This window comes from Emys orbicularis, chromosome 6 (genome assembly GCF_028017835.1).
Source record: "Emys orbicularis isolate rEmyOrb1 chromosome 6, rEmyOrb1.hap1, whole genome shotgun sequence".
NCBI lineage: Eukaryota > Metazoa > Chordata > Testudines > Emydidae > Emys > Emys orbicularis.
In genome coordinates this window covers 97,510,105-97,533,493 of record NC_088688.1, presented here as the reverse complement: position 1 = coordinate 97,533,493, position 23,389 = coordinate 97,510,105, and the positions used below count along the sequence as shown (strand labels likewise).

Genomic DNA, 23,389 nt, shown 5'->3' with positions numbered 1-23,389 from the left:
GTGGGTCAAATTCTGGCCAATGCAGTAAAGCTGTGTAACTACTCTCAAACAGGTGTATGTAAATACTTGGGCAGAGACCACCTTTTTGTTCTGTGTTTGGATAGCACCTATCAAAATGGGGTCTGGGGCTCCCAGATACTACCACAATACAAATAAATAATAATAATTAAGCAGTAATAGCAAGTGCCCATTATCTGTCCCTAAGGCCCCCATGTAGAGCACCCCAACCTTGGAAAGCATTTTGGAGGCGGATACCGAAGGACAGGGCTGAACTGTTTTGTTCAAATATGGTTTCTTTTTGCATATGAAATGCTTTCTTAAAACGTGATGTAACAGGGCAGCTTGCCCCATGGGCTGGAGAGTTTATGGCTAAACCATCCCTGCTTACAGGGTCAGCCGCAACTGGGCTGAATAAGGTGATTCCCAGGATTTAAAAAAAGAGCAAGAAGTTTCTCTAAGAGAGCAGGGGCTGGGGAAATTGTAACTCCAGAGAGCCAGCAGATGTTTGTAGGTCCCTGATTTAGCAGTGGAAAAAAAGCTGTAGAAGCAGGAGTAAGTGGGAGAAAGGCCTTCAGGGTAGAAAACCTGTGAGGGACTCTGTCCAAGCAAAGGAGATCCTGTAAAGGCCAGCTGGGATGAAGACTCTGTGAGTTTGTGTTTTGTGTTATTTTTGGGTTAATCAGGGGAGAGATGCTGAACTGCTTGGGGCCTAGAGGGCCAGTATATATCAGAGGACTAAATAATTGGGACTCCTTGTGGAGTTGTTTTGAACTACCTTTGAACTGTGAGTTTTTAAAGGGTCCTGAAGAGATGGAAACAGGCAAGGTGCTTCAGAGTGACCTCTGGCCATGAGCAGGTGCTTGGGGAGGTGGCTGTATGATATTGCAGATGGTAAGAATTATTACTGTACTGACAGGAAAAATAGGGATTTTAATAAAATTAAAAGCTCAGCTGCATAATGCCTCTGAACTAGGAAGCACATACTTCAAACACTAGGCTGCACAATATCTCTGGGTATTTAAAGGTCATGCTTTGGCTACTGAAAGGTAGCCATATATTTCCAGTCTAAACTAATCAGGTGAGTCTCACTCCTCTGCAGATGGCCAACACAAGCTGTGTGCGCTGCTCAATTAAAACAGACTTAGATATAATTTCCAAGCAATTATATTGACAATTACCTGTGGTTTTAAAAATAAATGAAGTAACAATGAGATGCTACGGAAACACACTGAGAAACTTATGCAAGAATAAACTAACATTTTCATTCTCATCATAAATATTTATATACTTAGAAACACTTTGACACTCATGACAACATACATCTTTCCAAGACATTCAAATTAACAAGAAGACTAATGCAGTGGTTTCTGTTAAATATTGGTACTGAAGCCTCCAATCCTGAAAATACACTGAGCAACTTCATGCACAGGAGGAGTCTCATTGAAATCAATGGGACACCTCACTTATTGGCTGAATCAGGGCCATTTTTTTTTGCCAGGATTGTACCATATAATCCTGTAGTTCACTTTTACTAGAGGAAAGTGTAGAACAGCCTTATTATCTATAGTTAGGAGTGCCCCTTGGCATTCTTGGGTGTCCTCCAGGAAAACCTTCAAAGCGTGGATTTCTGGGGGGGTAGCCGGGCATGCCATATCCTCTTGGCACTGGTGGTCGAGTCACAGCTATGTGTGGGGGCGGAGCAAGGCTTCCTCCTCTGCCATGCGAGGAATAATGAACATTTGGGCCAGGGCTGTGCTGCTGAGAGGGGCTTGCTTCGTGTTGGTGGCTTGTCTTTTTCTTAGACTCTTTGTCACCTCGTCCTTTCTGGGTACCTAAAATGTATTTAGAAAATCAAACTGAGCCATAGAACAGAGATTGCCTGTTAGAGCAGTAGGAGCAAGAGAAAGCTCAGCACTTACCCTGCCAACCCATTCTCTTAGAGTGAGGTTATGGGGAATGATTCAGCAGCTCCCCCCTGAAGTTTTCCAGCCAGCCCTTCCCATCCTCCAGGACCTTGAGTAAGGAACGTAGAAGCCCTCCCCCTTACATAAGGCAGCACCAAGTAAGTGGAGGCAGTTTCTAGGCTACTGGGGGAGTGAGGGTGGTGTGAGAGAGATGGCAAAACTCAGCAATTTCATTATAAAACTGGCCAATTTCAGCAGGGTGCACTTGGAATTCCCCACATAGCTCTGCTGATGTGCCTCATTCCTGACCTACATCCTCCCTAATATTCCAGCCCTGACTTCTCCTGCTGCCAATCATGCCAAACTGTGTGCTTGTTTTGTGGCATGGACAATGAGGACAGTAGTGCCTGAGTGTAGAGGGGAGAGCACACCACACCTTCTTTAAGGCAGGTAGAGCTGCCACATATGCAGCTTGGGACCATGCCTAGGAAGAAGTTTGGCTGACTGAGCCAGAATTCTTCCTGAGGATTCCTACTATATCATGGACTCACTGCACCCCACCCCCACCCCACACCCCACACCCCCTGCAGGAGCCTGAACTTAAAAACCACAACCTGGCCCTCAATATTCCAATATAAAAATTACTGTAGTATTCTGCAATAAAACTTCAGTCTACCAAAACACTTATGCACATGCTCAGTTTTTAAGCATGTGAATAGTCCCACTAACATTAAGAACCTGCTTAAGTGCTTTGCTGGATTGGGGCCTAACAGTCCAAAGTAATACAGCTTGCAGTTTGTTACTACTGTAGGATTCTGGATTGTTATTGAAAGAGATTGTAATATTTCTTATAAGGGAAGGAGAAAGACCAATGCCATAAAGATTAACCTGGTGGCTGCAAGCTTCTGTATTGTGGTTAATTTGCACTGTTTAATTTTCATGACTGTCCCTCTCAGGGTGTCACTGTACAGTAAATAGAGAAGTTGAGACAGTGTAGAGGGATGGTAGCAAATATACAGACATCTTCAGAGCAGTCGCACCTTGATCTGCTGCGGAGTCTTGTTTGCTTCCTTGCTGCTTGGGTTTAGTCTCAAGGGAGTTTTCTTCCATTTCCCGTGACTGTTGTGCTTTTTGTTTGTTTCTCTTTTTGTTTTCCTCAGCTTGCTGGTCAAAGGGGAGAGACGGAGACATACCTTAATTACTTAAATCATTTCTCTACTGATTCACAACAATAAAAAAGTAACAGTTCTACCCTCTTTATGGCATCCTTACACTTTGTAGCTTCTTTTTGAGATCCAAGTTAGCTTCCTTGTAGGTTTTGGATGTAGCATTGAGATAATAGATACTCAATCTAAATTTTAAAGGAAAAAGAATACATTCTGTTAGGTAAGAATTGTAAAATCTAACATCATTCTTAATAAATCCACATTACAATAAATAGGTTGTCCCTATCCTCTATAATGTGTTAATATGAAGAGTGGCTTTTACTCCACTACCCAGTCTTATTAACACTAACATTTTGACAGTTCAGTTATGTGCTCCCTAACAGGAGAAAGAAAGTACATTTCTACCTGAGATCCCAGAACAACCTAACTGAAAAATTCACTTTCCCTATTTAAGAACCTTCCTTTCAGTTACGGTGTTAAGGAGGCAGTTCCATCCAGCTGTTCTTCCATAACATGGGTGTTCTGCAAAACTGACTTGTAAAAGATGTATAATGTATTTTTTAAATGACCAAATGTTTATAAAATCCTTTAAACTTGCACAACAATAGGAAATTTAAGTGCTGTCGTGACAGGAAAGACAACAAGCAAAAACATGGAAAACTAGTTGATTTTTCTTCTAAATCATAATCTTCTAGCACACAAAATCACGACTACATGGCATAATTTTCTTTGTTAAATAACTGAAAGAAATTAGCACATTTTCACCCCCTACTCTCACCTAATGAAACTCTAACTGGAGATCCAGCTATGTGATGTCTTATAATGATATTAACAGTATGTCATGCTCCTGGTTGAAATAAGTGATTAATCTTCTCCCTGTTTTGTTGACTCTAGTTTGCCTTGTATTGTCTTTGCCTTTGTTTTGGGCCACAGTCCCCTAATGCACAATATAGATAGATCTCCTTGAAATCAATGGGAGCTACCCATATTCTTCAGTGAGAGTCTTTCTGTATATAGTATGATTTTCAGCAAGTTTTTGCCAAATTTCATCTCAAAATTGCATTCTGCCTGTGTAAGTTCCTTCTGCAGTTTCTGCTTCACTTACTGTTTTTCACTTCCTTTTCTAAAATATTTGGCAGTATAACTGTGTGTTGTTAAATCATGTCTGAATTTTACCCAAGAGTAAGTGACCAGATGTCCCGATTTTTTAGGGACAGTCCTGATATTTGGGGCTTTTTCTTATATAGTCGCCAATTCCCCCCCCCCCCCCCGTCCCGATTTTTCACACATGCTATCTGGTCACCCAACCCAAGAGGTAGCTGCACTTTTGTGTGTGCTAAGTGATCCTATAAAGTGATCCTTTGTAAAGTCCTTTGGGATGGAAGGTATCAGGATTATTATTCTTATTCAGGACTGATTTATGGACAAACGTCTATTCCTAGTCCAAAGTCTCAGAAAGTGGACTTTGGATAGGGAACTTCTAGTACAAGGGGGTAGCAATCATGCCTTACTGCACACCACTTACACTGGGGTTTTAGCCAAAGAATCTAATTTGGAAGCCCTCTATGTGGGTTCTCTGCTACATGCCCCCAACTCTTACCTCACACCAAGTTTAGCAAAATGATGGTAGTTCTGCTGCTTTTCAGGCCTCTTTATTATTACACAAAACCCGAGATGCCCAGGAACAGGCTTAAAGAAAGCTCTGTATCAGGGGAATAGTACTTCTGAGAGTTCACTACGAAACATGCTAGGTTTTATGATGTGCAGTTCTGCCCAATGGACTGATTAAACTCGCTTCGCTTTGGACCTCATATAGTTTTGTGGGGGTTTTTTGTTTTTGTTTTTATTTGGGGGTTTTTTTGGTTTTTTTTTTTTTGTGCTTCTTAATGATTTTTGGCACTATGGTAACAAAACAAGACAAAAATTAAGCCATTGAACAAAAGAGAGAGATTGGGAAGCCTGCCCTTTGTGCAACTACACATTAATTATGATCAAGCAAAAGACTTGTGAATTCTTCAAGTCCCTCATCACAAGGCAATCAGTGTTGTACTTGACTGTGTTTCCAGTGGACACCTACGGTTGTGGAGGCTTGACATGAAAGGAATTGGGTAGAGATTCATATAGGAAAGCTTTGATCTGATTTAAGATACTGTACTTACACCATAAGCAATATGAAGGGCAAGATCAGTCCAGGGTTAGAAGCATAACTAAATACTTTCCCAAACCAGGAAGGGAAGTCATTCTCTAAGGTTTCTGAAATGACCTCAAACATTCTAGTTTTCCCACTGTTAAAAACAAAAATTAACACTGTATCACATACCTTGCCAATGCCAGTGTAGCATTGTGTATCAGCAAACAACATGATTATATCAGACCAGGGCTGGGCTCAACAATAAGTTATTGTCATTCACATTATTTAAATGCTCTTTACTGAGTCGATTTTAAGAAAAACATACCTTTTTATGCATGTTAACAGATTAAAGCAGCACAGAAAAAGTTAAAATGGGTAGCTTGTTCATTCCTTGGAGCATAGGGCAAAGGAAATCTTACTGAAGCTGTTCTAGTTTATCTAATCCTGAATTACACATGGTTTGGGATTGCAGTTACATAGACCAGTCCCCAGATGTCACCCTCTGTGTCTTCTATGATCTGATTTACTAAATGAAAATTGGCAATCAGTATCACCTGCTTTGTATCAGTTCTGTGAAATCCAACCAGTTTCGTGTCTCAGCAGATTTGCTGGTATTTCATGCATTTCTCCCACATAGTGATGGTGAGTGTCTGGAAAACATCTCCTGAATGATTTGCCTATACCCAAAGGAACTTTTAGAGCTAAGACATCAAGACTTCTGTGCCTTTAGAAGATGCACTGGGATCACTTTACTAATGTATTTTTCAAGCCCTTCACTGGAAACCAGATCTCCATGTTACTGCTCTTCTCCTTTTACTCCATTAACACATTTTTGCTAGCAGATATCAAAGACTCAAACATTTTAAAATCTAAATGTCGTGTCTAACTATTGCTTGCTTACTAGTGTAATATGTCACACTAAATGGCAAACAGAGATGCTGAAGATTTCTCCCCTGATATTCCACTTCTGCAATGCACAGGGTGAAGAATAGGGCATGGGATCAGCTTTGTTCTTGGATGGGCAGGTGTCTTCATAGCTATATCCCCCTCTGCTGTTACCTGCTTGCAGGGGAATGCAGGCTCATCTTTTTCAAAAGCAACTAGTGATTCTGGATGCCTAACTTGAGACACCTTAAAGATTATTGAAGAATTGGTGTTCACCACCTTCTGAAAATTCTCTTTCAGGTGTTTCAAACTGGGCACCCAAAAACTGAGGTGCTCACAATCACTAGTCCCTTTTGAAAATGTAGGCCACGTTATCTGGGTTATTGTTTATTCTTATTTCAATATGCATGGATTTACACACAAATTGCTGTCAACACGGACACCCTTTCTTTCCTTCATTACTGAGAACTCCAGAGGATGACTCTCAGCACCAGAAATATATTATAACAGTGCTACTGAATCTAACTCCCTGAAGTACTGCAGAGAGTCCCAGAAATTTGAGATGGAAAAGCTCTATTCGGTCATCTAGTCTTCCCCTCTGCTACTGCCACATCCCTTTCTGCAGTACGTTTTCTAGTGCTTGCTGCAGCCTATTCTAAATGTTCTATCTCCCAAGCAATGAGACTATTCTACACTCTAACAGATCATCTCAAGCAGGTAGAGCATGTATCTCTAACAGAATGGTTCTCTCTTCCTTACATATAATTTCAGACTTGATCACACTAGTAAGAAACTTTATTTAAAAAAAACAGAATTTCTGTCTTACCAGTTAGTGAATACTTTTTAAATAGTTAATCATTTCTCTCACATTGAATTCATCTTCAGAGATTATGGCCCTATGCACAAGTAAAATTAGCATAGTTTATAAAGTGCCAACACTTAGTAAGGAAGTTGGTTTTAGTTATGTCATTCACTGTATGAGATAATCTATTTGTCAGGGAAGAGACGGATATAAAATGTGAAAGACCTGAATGGGCCGCAGTCAAAGGACGGTGGGATAGAGACAATAGTGTACACGGCAGGCAGAGTGGAGAGGAAGAGAATAAAGAGCAGCATGGCCATGTAGAAGTTATTGGATCTAGAGGCTTTGAAGACCCTCTCGTGGGGGACATTGCAGCACATCACAGCCCAGCATTGCAGATACATCGAGGTGTGGAGACGAAACACATTGATAGCTGGCAGGCCTGGAGCGTAAAAAGAACCCATCCTAGAAACAAACAAGAAAGTGCTCTGTAAAACTCTGCAGCCTTAGATACACCAAAACTCTTCACCCACCCTGAGCTTTCATATCCCCTTGTTTTGCAGCCACATACAATGCACTCCATTTTGTAGCTTATGAAGCCTTGTTTAACTCTTTTTATTGGTCTTGGCTCTGTTCCTTCCATTGACTTCATGGCATATGGCTAAAATACTCTTTAAATCATGTCTTTCCAAGTCTCAAGGCTCCCCCCCTCCCCTTTTTCTTTCTCCAACTGAATTTTAACAACCAGTCAGAAAACTGTTATTGATTTCCCCCTTTCACTTTCTTCTTCTTTAAATGGTTCTTTCATTTTCAAATCCACTCAGATAGATTGTCATTCATTTATAGAACACATAATCCCAAACATTATACCCCATAATCTCTTACAGGCTTGATGAGTAGTTTGTTTTATCATAATCCAGCCTAGTCTTAATTTAATTTGCTGTTGTTTTATTAATATTTTTGCTGTCTCCTGAGCTGACATTTACTTCACTTATTCTTTTACCATGGTGTGACCGAGAGCACTCCTGTATTCACACACTACAGATTATTGTAATAATCGTTGTGTAAAATATGCCTTGTGGGGTATCATTTAAAAACTAATAACATACTGATCATTAATATTCTTGTGTAATGTATGGAATGTGTAGTAAGAGGTATGAACATAAACTGAAATTATGATTACAATGTGTTTACCAGCCAATCTCACTAAACCGGTTTCACAAAGACAAAGGACAAAACTGACAGTCTAGCCTGGCATCATCAAAGCTGATTAGCAATCACTGGTCAAGTGGCCATTCTTTGGCAACAAAGGGGGCAGGAACAGATTGATCTGTATTTTAGCAAACAATAACATGGAACCTCTTTCACTCTATGGCTCTTTCCTCACAGCTGGAATGAACTTTATCTAGAAGTAAACCTCAGGAAAATGCATTTCAAAGGGTGATTGAACTATAAAAATGGGGGGCAAAAACACCGCAGGTTCGCTCTCTTTTTTTACCTAACACAAAGGAACCAGCCCTTTGACTCTAGGGGAGAGATTCTGACCTGAGAATTTGGTCAGCCCAGTAGCTGGGAACATGTGTTAAGGATTTTACCTTGAACCAAATATATCTTGTAAAGTTTTTGCTACTAGGAAGCATTTTGTCTTTATTATTCTGGTAACTATTTCTGACTTTAATATCTTATACTTGTACTCATTTAAAACCTCTCTCTCTTTGTAGTTGCACCCAAATGTGACACATAGTTATTTAGTGCCTGATTCTAATTAAGTACCTATTGATTCTGATAAATGTTGTTAGTTGTTTATAGTTACATGTTTATGACTTTGAAACACTGGGCACTCATGTTCTTTGGCTTCACTCTTCTTGCCCCTCTGATTTGAGGATCTAATTCTATTTACCGGTGTGGCTAAGTGGATGGGACCCAGAAGACTTGATTCTATTTCCAGCTCTGCCATTGGTCCACTAGGTGACCTTGGGCAAGTCACACCCCTTCTCTATGCCTCAGTTTCCCCATGTTTAAAATGGGGATAATGGTATTCCCCTCTATGGAGTGCCCCCTCTTGGAGATCTGTGGATGAAAATTGCTACATAAGAGCTAGGTATTACTATTATATTGTAACTTTACCTCTTCTTCTTTTCATCTGTTCTTAATGGATAGAGACCATATAGACTCTGCTAGTTCTTGGCTGAGGGCACATACGACACCTTGTGCCCCTGATCATACTCTCACTGAAAACTTGCAAAACTTTCACTGACTCCAGTCAGTTGAGGATCAAGCTAATTTGTGCCCATTATCATCATTTTTAGGTACAACATTTGAAGCAATCCAGAGTAAATTTTGCAGATGACTCATTAATATGCAAATTCACATGAGAAGGTTTACATTCCGTTCACTTTGCAGAACAGGAAGCCTTTCTATAAAGAGAGAAATGAATCTCCCTACATACACATGTAAATATACACAAATATACTCGGGCCTCTCAAATCCTCTCCAGATACAGGCTAGACCCAGCCACACCAAAAGCTCTCATGTCACTGCAGTTCAAGTGAGTACATGTGTGTGCAGCTCGAAATAATTCTAGAAATATACAATAACTCATTATATAGTTTATTAATTTTTTAACTAAAATAGTTATTCATTATTTTATTGCTGTCATTTTTACTGTCTCTCTTAATTTCACTTGAGATGATCAAATGTTTATTATAAATGCTAAATCACTAAAAAACATAACAAGTTCACTGCTTGATATAGGCAACATTAGCTAACATGTTATGGTCTCGCTCCTGCAGTATGTAGCAGGCAGGTGGACTGCTGGGTCCATGTGGATCCCACATTGGGGACCATGCTATATTAGAAAGTGTATATTGTGACAGAGTATAGCTGTGTATAATATCTGTATTTGAATGAGGTATTAAACATGAAATGTTCTGAAAGTAATCAAAAAAAACCCCAATCTGATCCCGAAACCAACCTCCCAATTTTTCATAATGAAAGGCTGACTTTCAATCCCCTCCCATCTTCTCCCCCACCCCCCAAAAAAGTGCTAATTATAGTGGTGGAATGACCGTGCCATTCATGGTGCATAAACTTGGGAGTGCATTTTATACTACAGCTGTATCATCTTGATGAACAGTGGAGTGTGTGCAGCAGAAATGTTAAGTATGAGCAACTGGGATGTCAGTTGCTGCTGCCTTTATGATCACACAATAATATGCTGTTTTACAAGCTAATTTGTTAGTTTAACCTCGAGTGCCAGGTAGACACTGGCCCTGTGGATTTTCAATGTACCTAGGGCCAGATTAACCAAGGGGCCCATATTTCTGTGACTCTGTGCTGTATGTGATGAGCAGACTGGCTGCAGCATGAGGCTGCTGCTCTAGGCCTAGATTAGATGCATAGGAGGCTGGATACACATGAGTTCTGCTGTGAGTACCAGGGGCTGCTCCAGGGCCAGGAAAGGGGACATCCGCAGCTGCTGTCTGGGTAGCCAGAGGAAGACTAAACTCCCCCTAATGCACTGAGACTTGGGCCTTATGAGCCTGATGCTGATCTCACTTGCACCAGTATAGAGTCTGAAGTTCAATTAAGTTATATCCGAGTAAAACCACTGTAGAGCATAGTCGGTCCCTGTCTTTACAAGTGAGGGTTGAGAAGTATGCTCAGCAGTATATGTCAGTGCTGTCCCAATAATGGAGCAAGGGATCATTCCTGAGTGATGTAAATCACTCCACAAAGGAACTTAGCATACTGCCCCACAGTGGTCCCAGCGCTTACCAGTTCAGTTCATGAAGACCAGAAATGGGTCTCAAACTCAGTAGCACAGCTGAGCACTACCACTAAGTGATCCGTTAGTTCACACTGGCAGATTTTTTTATATATGTATTTAGGTATTTATTTATCTCTGCCATTTTTTCCCATAGGATACAGGGGTAAGGAAACAGCTTTTTGACTGAGAAACTCTTTGGATTTGTGCCACATTAATACATTGTTATTTTTCAATATAAAACCACAGATCAGAGTCTCCAGAATGCTCCGCTGCTCCAACAATGCTCGGCAGCTATAAACCTAACTTTACAGCTGCTGTGTGTCACCGGAGCAGTGCAAAAGATAGCAGAATATATTGCTGAATGTGGTCCCATAACCTTAGCCTGGGACTGACTCACCACTGTTACCCTAATTCTTTGCTGATTTAACTCCATTGATTTCAAGGTATCCAGTTTGATGCCTATTGAGCTACATTGGCATAAAACTGGAGTACTACAGTGGTGAATCAAGCCCAGCATTTCAGAAGTGACAAATATGTGAATTTCTGTGTTTCATGCTTGATTTCACAGGCAGTGTGAAAAAATTCACACCCCTGCTGGCTAAGCTGACCTAGTATACAACCATCTGTTAATACCATACATGTTCTCTGCCACACCTACCAGATCATGCCTTGGTTAAAGATCAGTCCCAGCACATTTCCACTTATATCAAACTCTGAATATGAAGGCTGAAAGAAAAGGCACAGTGCTTCCATTAGGCTTGCAGATAATGTTTTAAACTGACACAGAGCTGTAGATTAAAACGGTCATCTACAACAGCAACAACATGCTGGCAATGTCTTCTCAAGACTCTTCTGTTGCATATTAACAACGATTCATGAAACAAATGAATATGACTCAAGATCAATGTGTTGCCTTCAGTACAGCCTGCAATATTTCATTATAAATCTTATTGAGCTTTTTGAAGAGGTGAAGGTACTACTGGAAAGTACAAAGAGCTCCATTTTTATTGGATATGCTTTGAACTTTTAAAACAATGATTCACGGATTCTAAGTCCAGAAGGAACAATTGAGATCATCTAGTCTGACCTCGTGTATAACATAGGCCATAAGATTTCCCATTTAAATTAGAGGATATCTCTTTAGAAAAAATATTCTATCCTGATTTAAAATTGTACAGTGATGGGGAATCCACCACAACCCTTGGTAAATTGTTCCAGTTAACATTTGCTAATTACCTTCACTGTTAAAAATGTGTACCTTATTTCTGGCCTGAATTTGTCTAGCTTCAGCTTCCAGCCATTGATCTTCTTATCTGTTTGACTGATCGACTGAAGAGTCCTCTAGAATCAACTTTTCCCCCCATGTAAGCAATTAGACTGTGACCAAGTCACCGTTAACCTTCTCTTTGATAAGCTAAAGAGATTGCACTCCTTAAGCCTATTCCAATCCTTTCATCATTCTCATGGCTCTTCTCTGAACTCTTTCCAATTTATCAACAACCTTCTTGAATTGTGTACTCCAGAACTGGACATAGTATTCCAGTAATGGTCACCTCTGGGCACTTATCTATGTATAAGTGTGTGTGAATGTATTAGAGCTAGTCAGAAAATGTTGGGGGAGGGGTGCAACTAGGGGAAGGCTGGAAAAGGTTGCACAGGCACCCTTAGGAAATACTATAACCTGAGTACTTGATTTTGCAACCTTAATGTTCTCTTAACATAATTTTTTATATGAAATATACATGTCTATATATAGTGCTGTGATATGTATGTTGTTTATATAGCCTTTGCTCTAAAGTAAAAGAATACTGCCAGGCAATACAAATTCTCACTATTTTATGGATGAGTAAAGTGGATTTTAGTTTACTTCATAAAGTATCAACAAAACTATCAGTTTACTACTGGTGATGATGGAAGAGGCAGAATGAACACAGCCTGATTTTTTTTTTTCAAATTAAATCGTGTCAACAGGGTTGGCAGTGGGAAAATCGGGGGCAGATTCACCAGTAAATTCTGGCTGCTTTGTGTGCTCCAACAGCATCTGTAAACCTGGCTTAATTAGCTTGGATTTTGGCTGCTTTACATTACTAGGGCTGCACAAGGCATCTAGACTGCACTGGTGAATCTGGGCCCTTAACTTTTGACTTGTAAACTGAGCAAATCTCTTAAATGTGACCTTGAATTATCCATAGCTAGTTCATTTAGCTTCATCAACCAGGAAATGTATTCGTGGCACTTAGTGAATAATAATCAATAACAAAAATAAGGAATCCACTTACTCCCAAGTAAACGTTCCATAACTTTCATTAACATTTAATCAGAGCATCCCGTTTGCTGGCTGCCCCAGGATCACTGACAATGCATATTCCCAGGCAAGCAATCAAGAGTGTGTGACCATCCTGTCAAATGTAGCTGTGCTGTGCATGGCAGGCCTGCTCAAGCATAAAAGGTATGAGACATGGTCTTGCTCTTTTAGTCCACATTTAATTAGAGCTCTTGTCTGTCCAACCTATGCTTTATTGATTTATTTGTTATTCTTTTAACATACAAGAAGGTAGCTAAAAGCAATGGGGAAGCAAAAATTAGGCAGTGGTATGAAATACTAACTGGAGAAATTGAAATGCTAAATGGCTGGATAGAACTCCTGATTCAAGCGTAAAAACTAGAAACTAAGACCAGCCAGTTTAATACTTTACATCCAAGTGAGTAAAGCCGGGTCTATACTATTCTGAGGGCTAAATGACGTCTTTTATGAGTCAGGGAAGGAGGGAGGAGGAGCATGGCCAAAGTAGCTGGGTCAGGAGACATGATCTCTTGGTAGGGTGCAATGGCATTGGGTAGAGCACAATGAGCAACAGGACTTGCTTCAAGTTGAGGGCCCATTCAGCAATGTACTTAAGCACACACCATTTTTAAGTGTGAGTGCCCGTTGACTTTAGTAAGATTATTCCCATGCTTAAAGTCATAGTTTGGCCTAAGCCTATATCACCTCATTGTCACTTGTTCTCAAACCGTACCTGTAACATCTTTCCCAGGAATCCGGGACAGCATTATATTTTGGGGTAATGATGATGATCTAACAAGTGACATTTCTTACTGTTTGCATTTGGCCAGGCTTTAGAAACCACCAGGAAGCAAACTGGCATTTTTTTTTCATCTTTTTTTCTAAAGCCAACAATGACGTTAGCATTTCCTGCAGAGAACAATAAAGGCGTTCCTGCCACTTTGGTTCAGGGACTGTGATTATCATCCATGCAGTAAGATTTACAGTACATCTGCTCCCATGGCCTTTGGTACAAGCAATATGAGGATGATACTCAGCTCTATATCTCCTTCACATCAAATTCTGGCACCTCCCATCTTTCCCAGGGCTTCAGCTAGATAAGCACCTACGTGAAGAGCAACTGGCTGCTCTTAACACTGGGCAAATCAGAGGAGCAGTTTGTAGGAAGAGGGAAACAGGCCAAGCCTATAACATCACTCTAAATGGACGGCATCTGCTCTCCAATTATCAGAGTGGCATGAAGGCTTGGAGTCATTCTGGACTTTTCACTGCTCCTGGATCCCCTAATAGCCATAGTACCCAAAAACACCTGTTGCTACTATTGGCTGGTAAGGAGGCTGTGCCCCTTTCAGTGCGATATGAGATTGGCCACAATGATTCATGCGTTCCTCACCTCCAGGCTCAACTAGCACAATGGCTGTGGTAAATTTGAAGACTGATGAAGCGCCGGCTGGTCCAACACGCAGCAGCCCATCTACTAAGTAGCACAGAGCAATGAGAGCACATCATTCCAGACCTTCACATGGCGCACTGACTCCCTGTCCAACACTGAGTTTCATTTATGTGCCTGGCTTTGACATTACAGAGACTGTGCCTTGGTTATCTCAGGAACTGCCTTTCTCTTGAGACCAACCACAACAGCTCCATTTGTCAGGGGGGTGCTGGTGTTAACAGTATTAAGGCTGAAACTTGCCACAACAGAGTGCTTTCTCAGTGGCTGGTTCATAGCTATGGAACTCTTCCACAAGAAACTAGAATGGCAAGCATCCTAACCATCTTGCATTAGCTGTCCCTGAGTAATAACCCGACTGAATAGCTCAGTGTCATTTTTTTCCCTGAAGATAGCTCCTAATATAATTAATAATAAATCCATGCATACTTTCATGGCATAAAATGAGGAGAGAGGGATGGATGAGGAATGAAAGGAGATTAGTTTTACACACTGCATTCTATTTATTGTGTTGGTATTAAATATTACCAGGATGGGTGCATTGAAATACCAAGAAATTAACTGTGTAAGGGAACTCTGTTTACACTTAAAATTTTTCTACACTATGAGCCCTTTACCGGTACTGTATAGCTATACCCGTATACTATAACAGCAAAAGCACTCCTAGTGTTGGCACCAGGGCCGGCACCAGGCACCCAAGCTGGTGCTTGGGGCGGCACCTGGAGGGGGGCGGCGCGGCGCTCGGGCCGCCGGGGAGAGCGGGGCCACAGCCGGGCTCGCCGCCCTCCCCCCGGCGCTCTGGCCGCCCTCCCCCCGGCTGCCGGGGGGAGAGCCGAGCCCCAGGCGGGGCTCGCCGCCCTCTCGCCGCCCTGCCCCCGGCGCTCTGGCCGCGGGGGGGGGGAGAGCCGAGCCCCCGCCGGGACTCGCCGCCCTCCTCCCAGGGCTCCGGCCGCCCTCCCCTCCTGCCCCCGGCCGCCGGGGGGAGAGCGGAGCCCCCGCCGGGGCTCGCCACCCTCGCTCCGGTGCTCCGGCCGCCCTCCCCCCAGCGGGAAAGCGGAGCCCCCGCCGGGGCTCGCCCCCCCCCCCCCCCGCGGGGGGGGGCGGGGGGCGGCCGGAGGCTTTTTTGCCTGGGGCGGCAAAAAAGCCAGAGCCGGCCCTGGTTGGCACAGCTTATATCAGCAAAACTATGCTTTACCAGTGTACCCGTTCCCTGAACAAAGCAAGCTATATTGGTAAAAGCACAGTTTTGCTGGTATAACTGTATTTACACTAGGGGCTTTTGCGGGCATATCTAGTCAGACAGGGATCATAGCCCCGACAAACATAGCTGTTCCAGAAGAAGTCTTTAGTGTAGACACAGACTTAAGTTTACATCAAGTTCAACTCTGAATGCTTTCTATTGTTGAATACAACAAGGAGTCCGGTGGCACCTTTAAGACTAACAGATACATTTGGGCATAAGCTTTCGTGGGTTAAAAACCTCACTTCTTCAGATACAAGGAAACAAGGAAAGAACGGGCCTTAGAAAACATCCTACAGACTAAGGATGAAATCCTTGTTTCATGGAAGTCCATGGGATTTTGCCAATGACTTAAATGAAGCCACAGGCTTTCATTCTAGATAGTCCGAATGCACCTGTCACCAAACAAATTGAGTCGCTGATCTAATCAGGTGAATGTTATGTGATCGTGATTAATCTTAATTAAAACAGCGTTCCAACTAAAACAATTTCTAACGTATCTAAAACCAGCCCTTCGATGCTTTTTCCCCATCCCACTGGCTGGCTTAGTCATATTAGAAACCATTTAAAGCCTGATTTACAGCTCACAGAAGCCTTTCCAGTGACTTCAGTAGGATATGGATTAGATCCTTTAAAATGGAAATGTGTATAAACAAAGCAAAGTAGCAAGAGAGGAGAAAAGATAATATTTAATGTTGTTCAGGGATTTTGAAGCTGATGGGCCTTGTCTTCTCTAAACTTGGGGTGCTCAAGATGAAAATACAAATTACTACCAACATGTCAAGTGATAATCTGACAATGGAATTAAGAGAGAGAGAGAGAGAGATACTTACAAATCCATACTCCAAGTCCCAGCACCAGCAGTAATTGAAAAACCTGACAAAGACGGCTCTCAGGAAATCCCCAATTATAATTGTGATGTATGTTGTCATAGTGTCAGAGATTGTCAGTCGCACAAATTCCTGTTGACACAATGTTTTCTTTTAAGAGAACGTTTAGGCTAGTAATAAATAAATAATACTGGGAGACATCCCCAGATGTGCTCAGCACATTTTAGAAGAGAGGGGAACTTTCTGCCCCTTTACTATCCCTACTGATCCCTGGGGGTTGCCCGGGGCCAAATTGGCCCCCAGCATGTTAGAACAGTCCGAGGACTGCTGTAACATGGTGGATAACAGCCTGCTAAGTGACCATTACCAACTGGGACTGCCAGAGTGTAATCCAGTCCCCACCATGGAAAACCCCCTATTCTGGGAGGCAGAAGGGCTGCAACATCTTATGTAGATGATATCCTAAATCCCCTTTTTACCCCTGACACTAAGCATTCAAACATGTAGGGTAGACCATCCTCTCTTCCCTCCCCCCAGTTCCCACAGGAGTTGGAGAGGGAAGAAGATGGAAAATCCCAACATAAAAGTTTCTCCCTACCCACATCCCACTGGGAGGCCCCAGTAGATGCTTCATCACTTATCAGGCCTCACCCCAGACCTACTCTTCCCTCAATTTTTGGTCCTATTATTGTGGTTTCCAGAAAGTCTGTCACTGTCGCTGATGGGTCTCAAATGCTGCTGAATTAAAACCTTTGTTCCTCTGAGGCACACAACAGACTGAGTTTCACAGCTCGTAATTCTGCACCAGTGTGTCCAGCAGAGAGCCTGCTAAACTGTTAGTATCTTCCAGGCTATCTTCCCCCTACTGGTGACCTCTCCAGTGGGCTTTTTAAAAGGACTGTAAGATTTCCCAATGAAGATCCTGGTTTCCAGATAGGGAAATTGGCAGTGTGACTGGAGCATCAAAAGCTAGGATTCAATGGAGGATCTGGTCTCAGAGAGAGGAAAAAGCTGGAAGTTAAGAGAGAGAGGATAAGACAAGGTCAAAAGGAGGAAAACAGGCTGCAGGAAGATCACAGAAGCCACATAGAACATGGATAGCAAAGAAGGATATGTCTGTTGAACAGAATCAAACAGAACTGCTAGGTACACCCATCACTAAACTGTGCTGCCTGAAACTGCCCACAGTGTTAAATTGCAACACTTGCACCTGTTCCATAAAATATGGTGAAATAACTTCTTAAATGCAGTGATGGCTATTCACGATTTTGTAAGACTTGCCTTGTTGAACTACACATTTTGTACCTTTTGGTACACTCATTTTGCTGTCACAAATTGGTCTTGGGTGATCAAAATTCCAATCAAAATGATGCTACTCATCTTCCACATGGTAAATCCATCACCTTTCATGAGTGCTAAATATGCTGTACAAGACAGAGAGAAAGACAAGAGAATAGAAAAATAGAGGAGAAAAGAAATGTTTCCAGTCGTCATTACAAGTTATAGTCAATGTGTGAGGGCAAGGGGAACTGTGAGGGCCTAAGAGATTCAAAAAAGGAATAAGTATTTCTCTGCCCATTAGCTAAGGAGTGACATGGGACCCTGTCTTCCCACAATCCCCAAGTCTTTTCTACTTTAGGGAAATGCCAGGTGAGAACAGAAACAAAGAGTGGTGCTGATGTAAAATCTTCTGAGAGATTCACTATTATCCTAAATAAATTGCATTACCTGTCCTACCATTGTTTCCCAACATGGCCCTCTAGGGACGTCTGCAGGATCCACCTGTATTGGAGGAGCAGTGGCATTTTCTGGTATCGTACCATTGTAGAGGCTGGCTTCCCATATTGTCATGTTATACTTCACTATCTTCTCTTCTTCCAGCTAGAAAAAAATCCCAAATGTGTCTTTAATAAACAGGAGATCAACTGTGTGAGCTTAACTCAGTGGTTCTCAATCTTTCCCATTCCTAGACCGTCCCAACCCCCTAGAATGTTCCTCCCTTATAAGTGGGAGGGAACAATATGGGCATGGTGGAGTGGTCACTGCTAGAGCTGGGGGGGAGGCTGGGAAACGTTACCTATCCTGTGAATTTCTTTGAGATTTTGAAAAAAAAAAACCATCCTGAATCACGATGAAAAGTAAACATCTTGGAGAAACAATTGCAAAACAAAAATGAAAAATAATTAGGTTTGCATCGATCAAAATGTTTGTTTTGATTTTGGCCATTTCTTTAAATTTTTGACTATAACTAGCTTAATTTTCTTAACATGAAGTCAGTTCGAATGAGAGATTTGTGTTCTGAAAATGTCAAAATGAAATATTTTGACAATTTCAGAATTTTTTTTCAATTTTTTTTTTTTTGAGTTGAGGAATTTGTTTAAACCAACTCTTTTTCCAATAAGTTTCAGGTTCAACAAATCAACATTTTTCTGATGAAAAAACTTTTTTTATTGAAAAATTCCTGCCTGGCTGTAATCACAACCTCTTAACACCTGTTTGGTTTCCCTGTAGGTCACAGTCCCATCTTGGGAACCCTTGACTTCAGTCATTAGACGTTTGAAAAAACACACACATTCAATTCCTGGTTCGCTTGCCTTGAGATTGATCTCATCCATCAGGGCAATGATGAATGTGTATAGATTGCCCAAGAAGAGAGCAAAGATGCGCCCCAGCTGCCATCTCAGAGCTATTCGAGGGTGGTAATTTTCCAGAGAACTGATTACATCAAATAAAGTTGGACAGAACATTCCCAAGAGAGACATGACCATGTTCACCTGCAAAGAATCACACAAGAAAAAGTTAGAGAGGAGTCCTGGGCTTTTGCTCTTCCCCTGCCATTTTAGCTGGCATTTCACCCAGTGCATAAACAAAACTTATTGTGGGAGTTCACATAAGATGTTTTTATGGGGGATGGAGGTGGGAAAAAATCAACTGTAATCTACTGTAAATGGATAATTGGGGAACTTTTCTTAATCTCTGTTTTTAAAGTTCTTTTTACCACTAGCACTGAAAGGAATAATAAAACATTCGTTACTTTATTCTAAATGGCACCTATTTTCAGGCCAAATTCTGTATCAGATCTGAGGGATTTTCCCATTTCCAATCATCTTTCATGTTATATCCACCCCTCTTGCATGTTAAGGCTAATAGATTGCCAAAGGGATCTGGGTTTAAACAAAATGAGGTATTTTTAGAACAATGCACCACTAACTCAGTATCTGGGCCCTTATATGGCCCTTAAATTATCTGTAATTGATTGTCCACATTGCAGGTGCAAACCCAGTCTGTCCTCTCCTTTCTACCTTTTGTGATTAGCATTCTGTAGCTGCACTAAAAAGCAACAAAGAGTCCTGTGGCACCTTTTAAGACTAACAGATGTATTGGAGCATAAGCTTTTGTGGGTGAATACCCACTCCGTCAGATGTCAGACGAAGTGGGTATTCACCCACGAAAGCTTATGCTCCAATATATCTGTTAGTCTTAAAGGTGCCACAGGACTCTCTGTTGCTTTTTACAGATCCAGACTAACACGGGTACCCCTCTGATACTTAACTTGTCTATATAACTGTATGCAAGTGTATTGAGTTGAATGGTCCTAGAGCATAAATATATCTGCTAATAATTTTGAAACTCAGTATGGATTATACATTCCACAAACTGAATCTAATTCCATTTGGACTCATAAGGAGTTGGTTGCTAGACTGCAGGTGAAATAGATTTTTGTTCTTTTGTTTGATTTTTACAGATATCTTGGGACTGCCCTGAAATTAACCTCTTCTGTGCCCACTCTTGCCAAAACTTAAACAGAATGTAATACATTTACAACATCCTAATAACAAAGGGTAGAAAGCTGAGGTTACACTTCTGTTTGCACATGTAATGTGACACCAAAAAGGGACTACGCAGGCAAGAAAAATTACCCTCTTGCATTTGCAACTACAGAGCATTGGTGTCTCGTAGAGTTTCATCAGTGGAAACAGTGTAAGAAATAAATGGCATTTCTATTTGTTGCTTTTCTGTTTTTGGATTTTAATGAGTGCTAATTACTGGATTTTCATATTTATAGCCAACCAGTGGCATATTCTGTATGGGGCTTGTAGCACCATGTAATCTCTCTGAATAACTGGAGGTTTTATGATGATAGAAATTCAAAGCTGTTTCCTATAAATATAGAAAGGTGTTTAATTATCACTATTTAAACAACTAATTCTAACATAAAGAAATCACACTTACTTGTTAAACCTGAACAAACAAAAAGTATGCAGCTGCCATCCCTTGCAGCTTCTGGCTTTATAATTGAAGAAGGCGGAATCTATTTACCACTGTGTACTATTAATTTAACAGATGATTGTTCTTAGGTGCTTACCTATTTGGTTTACCTAAATTTGATAGAAATCCTGAACATTGGTTCTTATTGTTTTGCATTATTGTGAGGTGTCCTTACTTTTTATTGGTGATGTTGCTGTTGAACAAAACAGGCATGTTGATAACAGACTGTCCAAGAGAATCTCAGAAGTGCTTAAGAAACTTTACACTCCTCTGAGTCAGTACGGAATCAATGAACTAATCTCTATAGATAGAGAAATACATGCAAACACAGGTGATAGGTAGATTGGAATTACCATATTGGATCAGATTGGTGGCCAGTCTTGTCCAGCAACCTGTCTCTGACAGTGTCCAGCACCTGATGCTCCAAAGGAGGGTGTAAGCAACTCCCCAATAGGCAGTTACAGAATAATCCGGCACTCAACGGAGTCTCATTGTAACCACTAATAATCTGAGGTTGGTTTAAACCCTGAAGCATGAGGATTTATATCCCTTCCAAAATTCTTCCCTCTTTTTAGAGTTTATTATCATAACTGTGTGCTCTTGTTAACATAGATGTCCAATCCCTCGTTTTAAATCATGCTAAAGCTGCTAAATCAAAATCTTTGCTAAATCTGACCTCAATGTCATTCTGTGCAATGAGTTCCACATTCCAATTGTGTTCTATGTGAAAAAGTATTTTCTTTTGTCAATTTTGAATTTTCCACCTTTCAATTCCATTGATTTTTCCCTTGTTTCTCTATTATGAGACAGGATAAACAAACAGAAGTTTCTGAACTTCCTTCTCTCTACCATCCATTATTTTAAATACTTTTATCATGCCCCCATTTATTAACCTCTTTTCTACAGTAAAATATCCCATTCTTTTCCATCTCTTTGCATGTCAGTGTTTTTCCATGCCCCTAGGCATTCTTGTTTCCTGTCTCTGAACCCCCTCTTATTCTGCAATATCCTTCTAGCTAACTGCAACCATCAATGAAACACAGCCATTTGTGGGATGGAAGGTGTAAGTCATAAAACAATACACAGCAACACTATGACTATTTAAGTCAGAAGGTGAAGAATATGGTGGGCAATTGGAAATGCAAAAAGAGATTTAGGTAGAAGGATTTTAGGTTCACCAAAATTTAAAAATTACAAACAAACAAACAAACAAAAAAACCCTCTCTAGCTGTCTGGAAAATGCCAACCTTTTCAAGTAAATTTCTTTGAATTTTTTTCACATTTTTTCATTGAAATTCATAATTTCATTGAAAACTTTCTTCAGAAACTCAAATTCAACTACATCTATGTTTATGGAGGGAGCAAGGATTCACCCTCGACATTTGCTCTGCTTCAGGGTCAGATACTGGGGCAGATTTTCCCATATTGTTCACACCGATATTACATTGGGGTAACTGCAGTAGTTTAAGTGGAATTACACTGGCATAACAATAATGTAATGTACTGGAAAATCAGGTGTTGCATTCCTAGAGGTGCATGTGCATGAGTGAATTAACCCTGATATCTACCCCTTCCCATATTCAGCTTCTCCATAGCTGCTGGATTTTTGCCAATCACTAAAAATCTGCAAAGAGCAGGAAGTGAACTTCAAAAGTAATGTCTACCCTATGGAGCTGGGATTGTAGGTACACACGGAACAATAATCACCAGATACCCACTAACTAATGTGCAAACTGTAGCTCCAAACACATCCTTTCCCCTCACTGAGAAGTCAACTATTCTGGTGAGCAACCCTTTCCATGGCACTCTGAGGGCTAGAAAATAACAGCTGCACAAGCAGCTCTGATTTTCCCGCTGCTAAGGGAGGTTATGAATCTTGTAAGTAGTGCTGTGACTGCGGTGAAGTCTAAACACAAGCCCCCAGCATCGTAAATCACACCAGCAATTAATATTGAATGCTGATTGCTTGCTGTTTAAATTATAAGTTTAAGAATAAACAGTTTAGTAAATAAATCACTCTTTCCATTCTTGCTGAATGCAATAGTAATAGCCTTGTCTACTACTGAAGGCAGTAGTAAAGCTCTATTTTTCATGTATTTTCAAATATTGTAACAATGTTTTAACAATTAATTAAGAGGAAGATATATACTTTATAGTAGCAAAACCTTGAGATGTCTAGAATTAAAACTGAATGTTGACATAGTGATACCTTAAATATAAATGCAGTGATCTACTCTATCCCCACTGCTGGTAGCTCTTACAAAAGTTGGAAGGTATTTTTTTGCAAAAATCCATTGTGTTTGAGCTTGCAAGATCTTAAATGTAAAACCTATTTTTTGCTGCTGGAAAGACTTTTAATGTAACAAGACCTCCTTATAATTATAATTAATGGAGATATCCCATCTCCTAGAACTGGAAGGGACCTTGAAAGGTCATCGAGTCCAGCCCCCTGCCTTCACTAGCAGGACCAAGTACTGATTTTGCCCCAGATCCCCAAGTGGCCCCCTCAAGGATTGAACTCACAACCCTGGGTTTAGCAGGCCAATGCTCAAACCACTGAGCTATCCCTCCCCCCTTCTCTTTCAAGTGTTATTAACTACTCTGTTTTGGCTGAATCAGTCTGTCTACCAACAAGTTCTTTATGCTTTTATTATATGCC

The 23,389-nt window shown here is 41.0% G+C and overlaps 1 protein-coding gene across 1 annotated transcript in view; it reads right to left on the bottom strand.

Moving 5' to 3' along the window:
* Positions 1-1,557: 1,557 nt before the first annotated feature.
* The window catches only part of TMC1 (transmembrane channel like 1), a 65,188-nt gene continuing 43,356 nt past the window's right edge, over positions 1,558-23,389 (bottom strand). Inside the window, exons 11-19 of the mRNA XM_065405908.1 lie at positions 19,056-19,235; positions 18,190-18,342; positions 16,465-16,593; positions 11,316-11,383; positions 7,114-7,353; positions 5,230-5,355; positions 3,177-3,255; positions 2,945-3,068; positions 1,558-1,832 (exon numbers count right to left, since the gene is read on the bottom strand). Coding sequence (XP_065261980.1) covers positions 1,558-1,832; positions 2,945-3,068; positions 3,177-3,255; positions 5,230-5,355; positions 7,114-7,353; positions 11,316-11,383; positions 16,465-16,593; positions 18,190-18,342; positions 19,056-19,235 — 1,374 coding nt within the window. The remainder of the gene's footprint in view (positions 1,833-2,944; positions 3,069-3,176; positions 3,256-5,229; positions 5,356-7,113; positions 7,354-11,315; positions 11,384-16,464; positions 16,594-18,189; positions 18,343-19,055; positions 19,236-23,389) is intronic.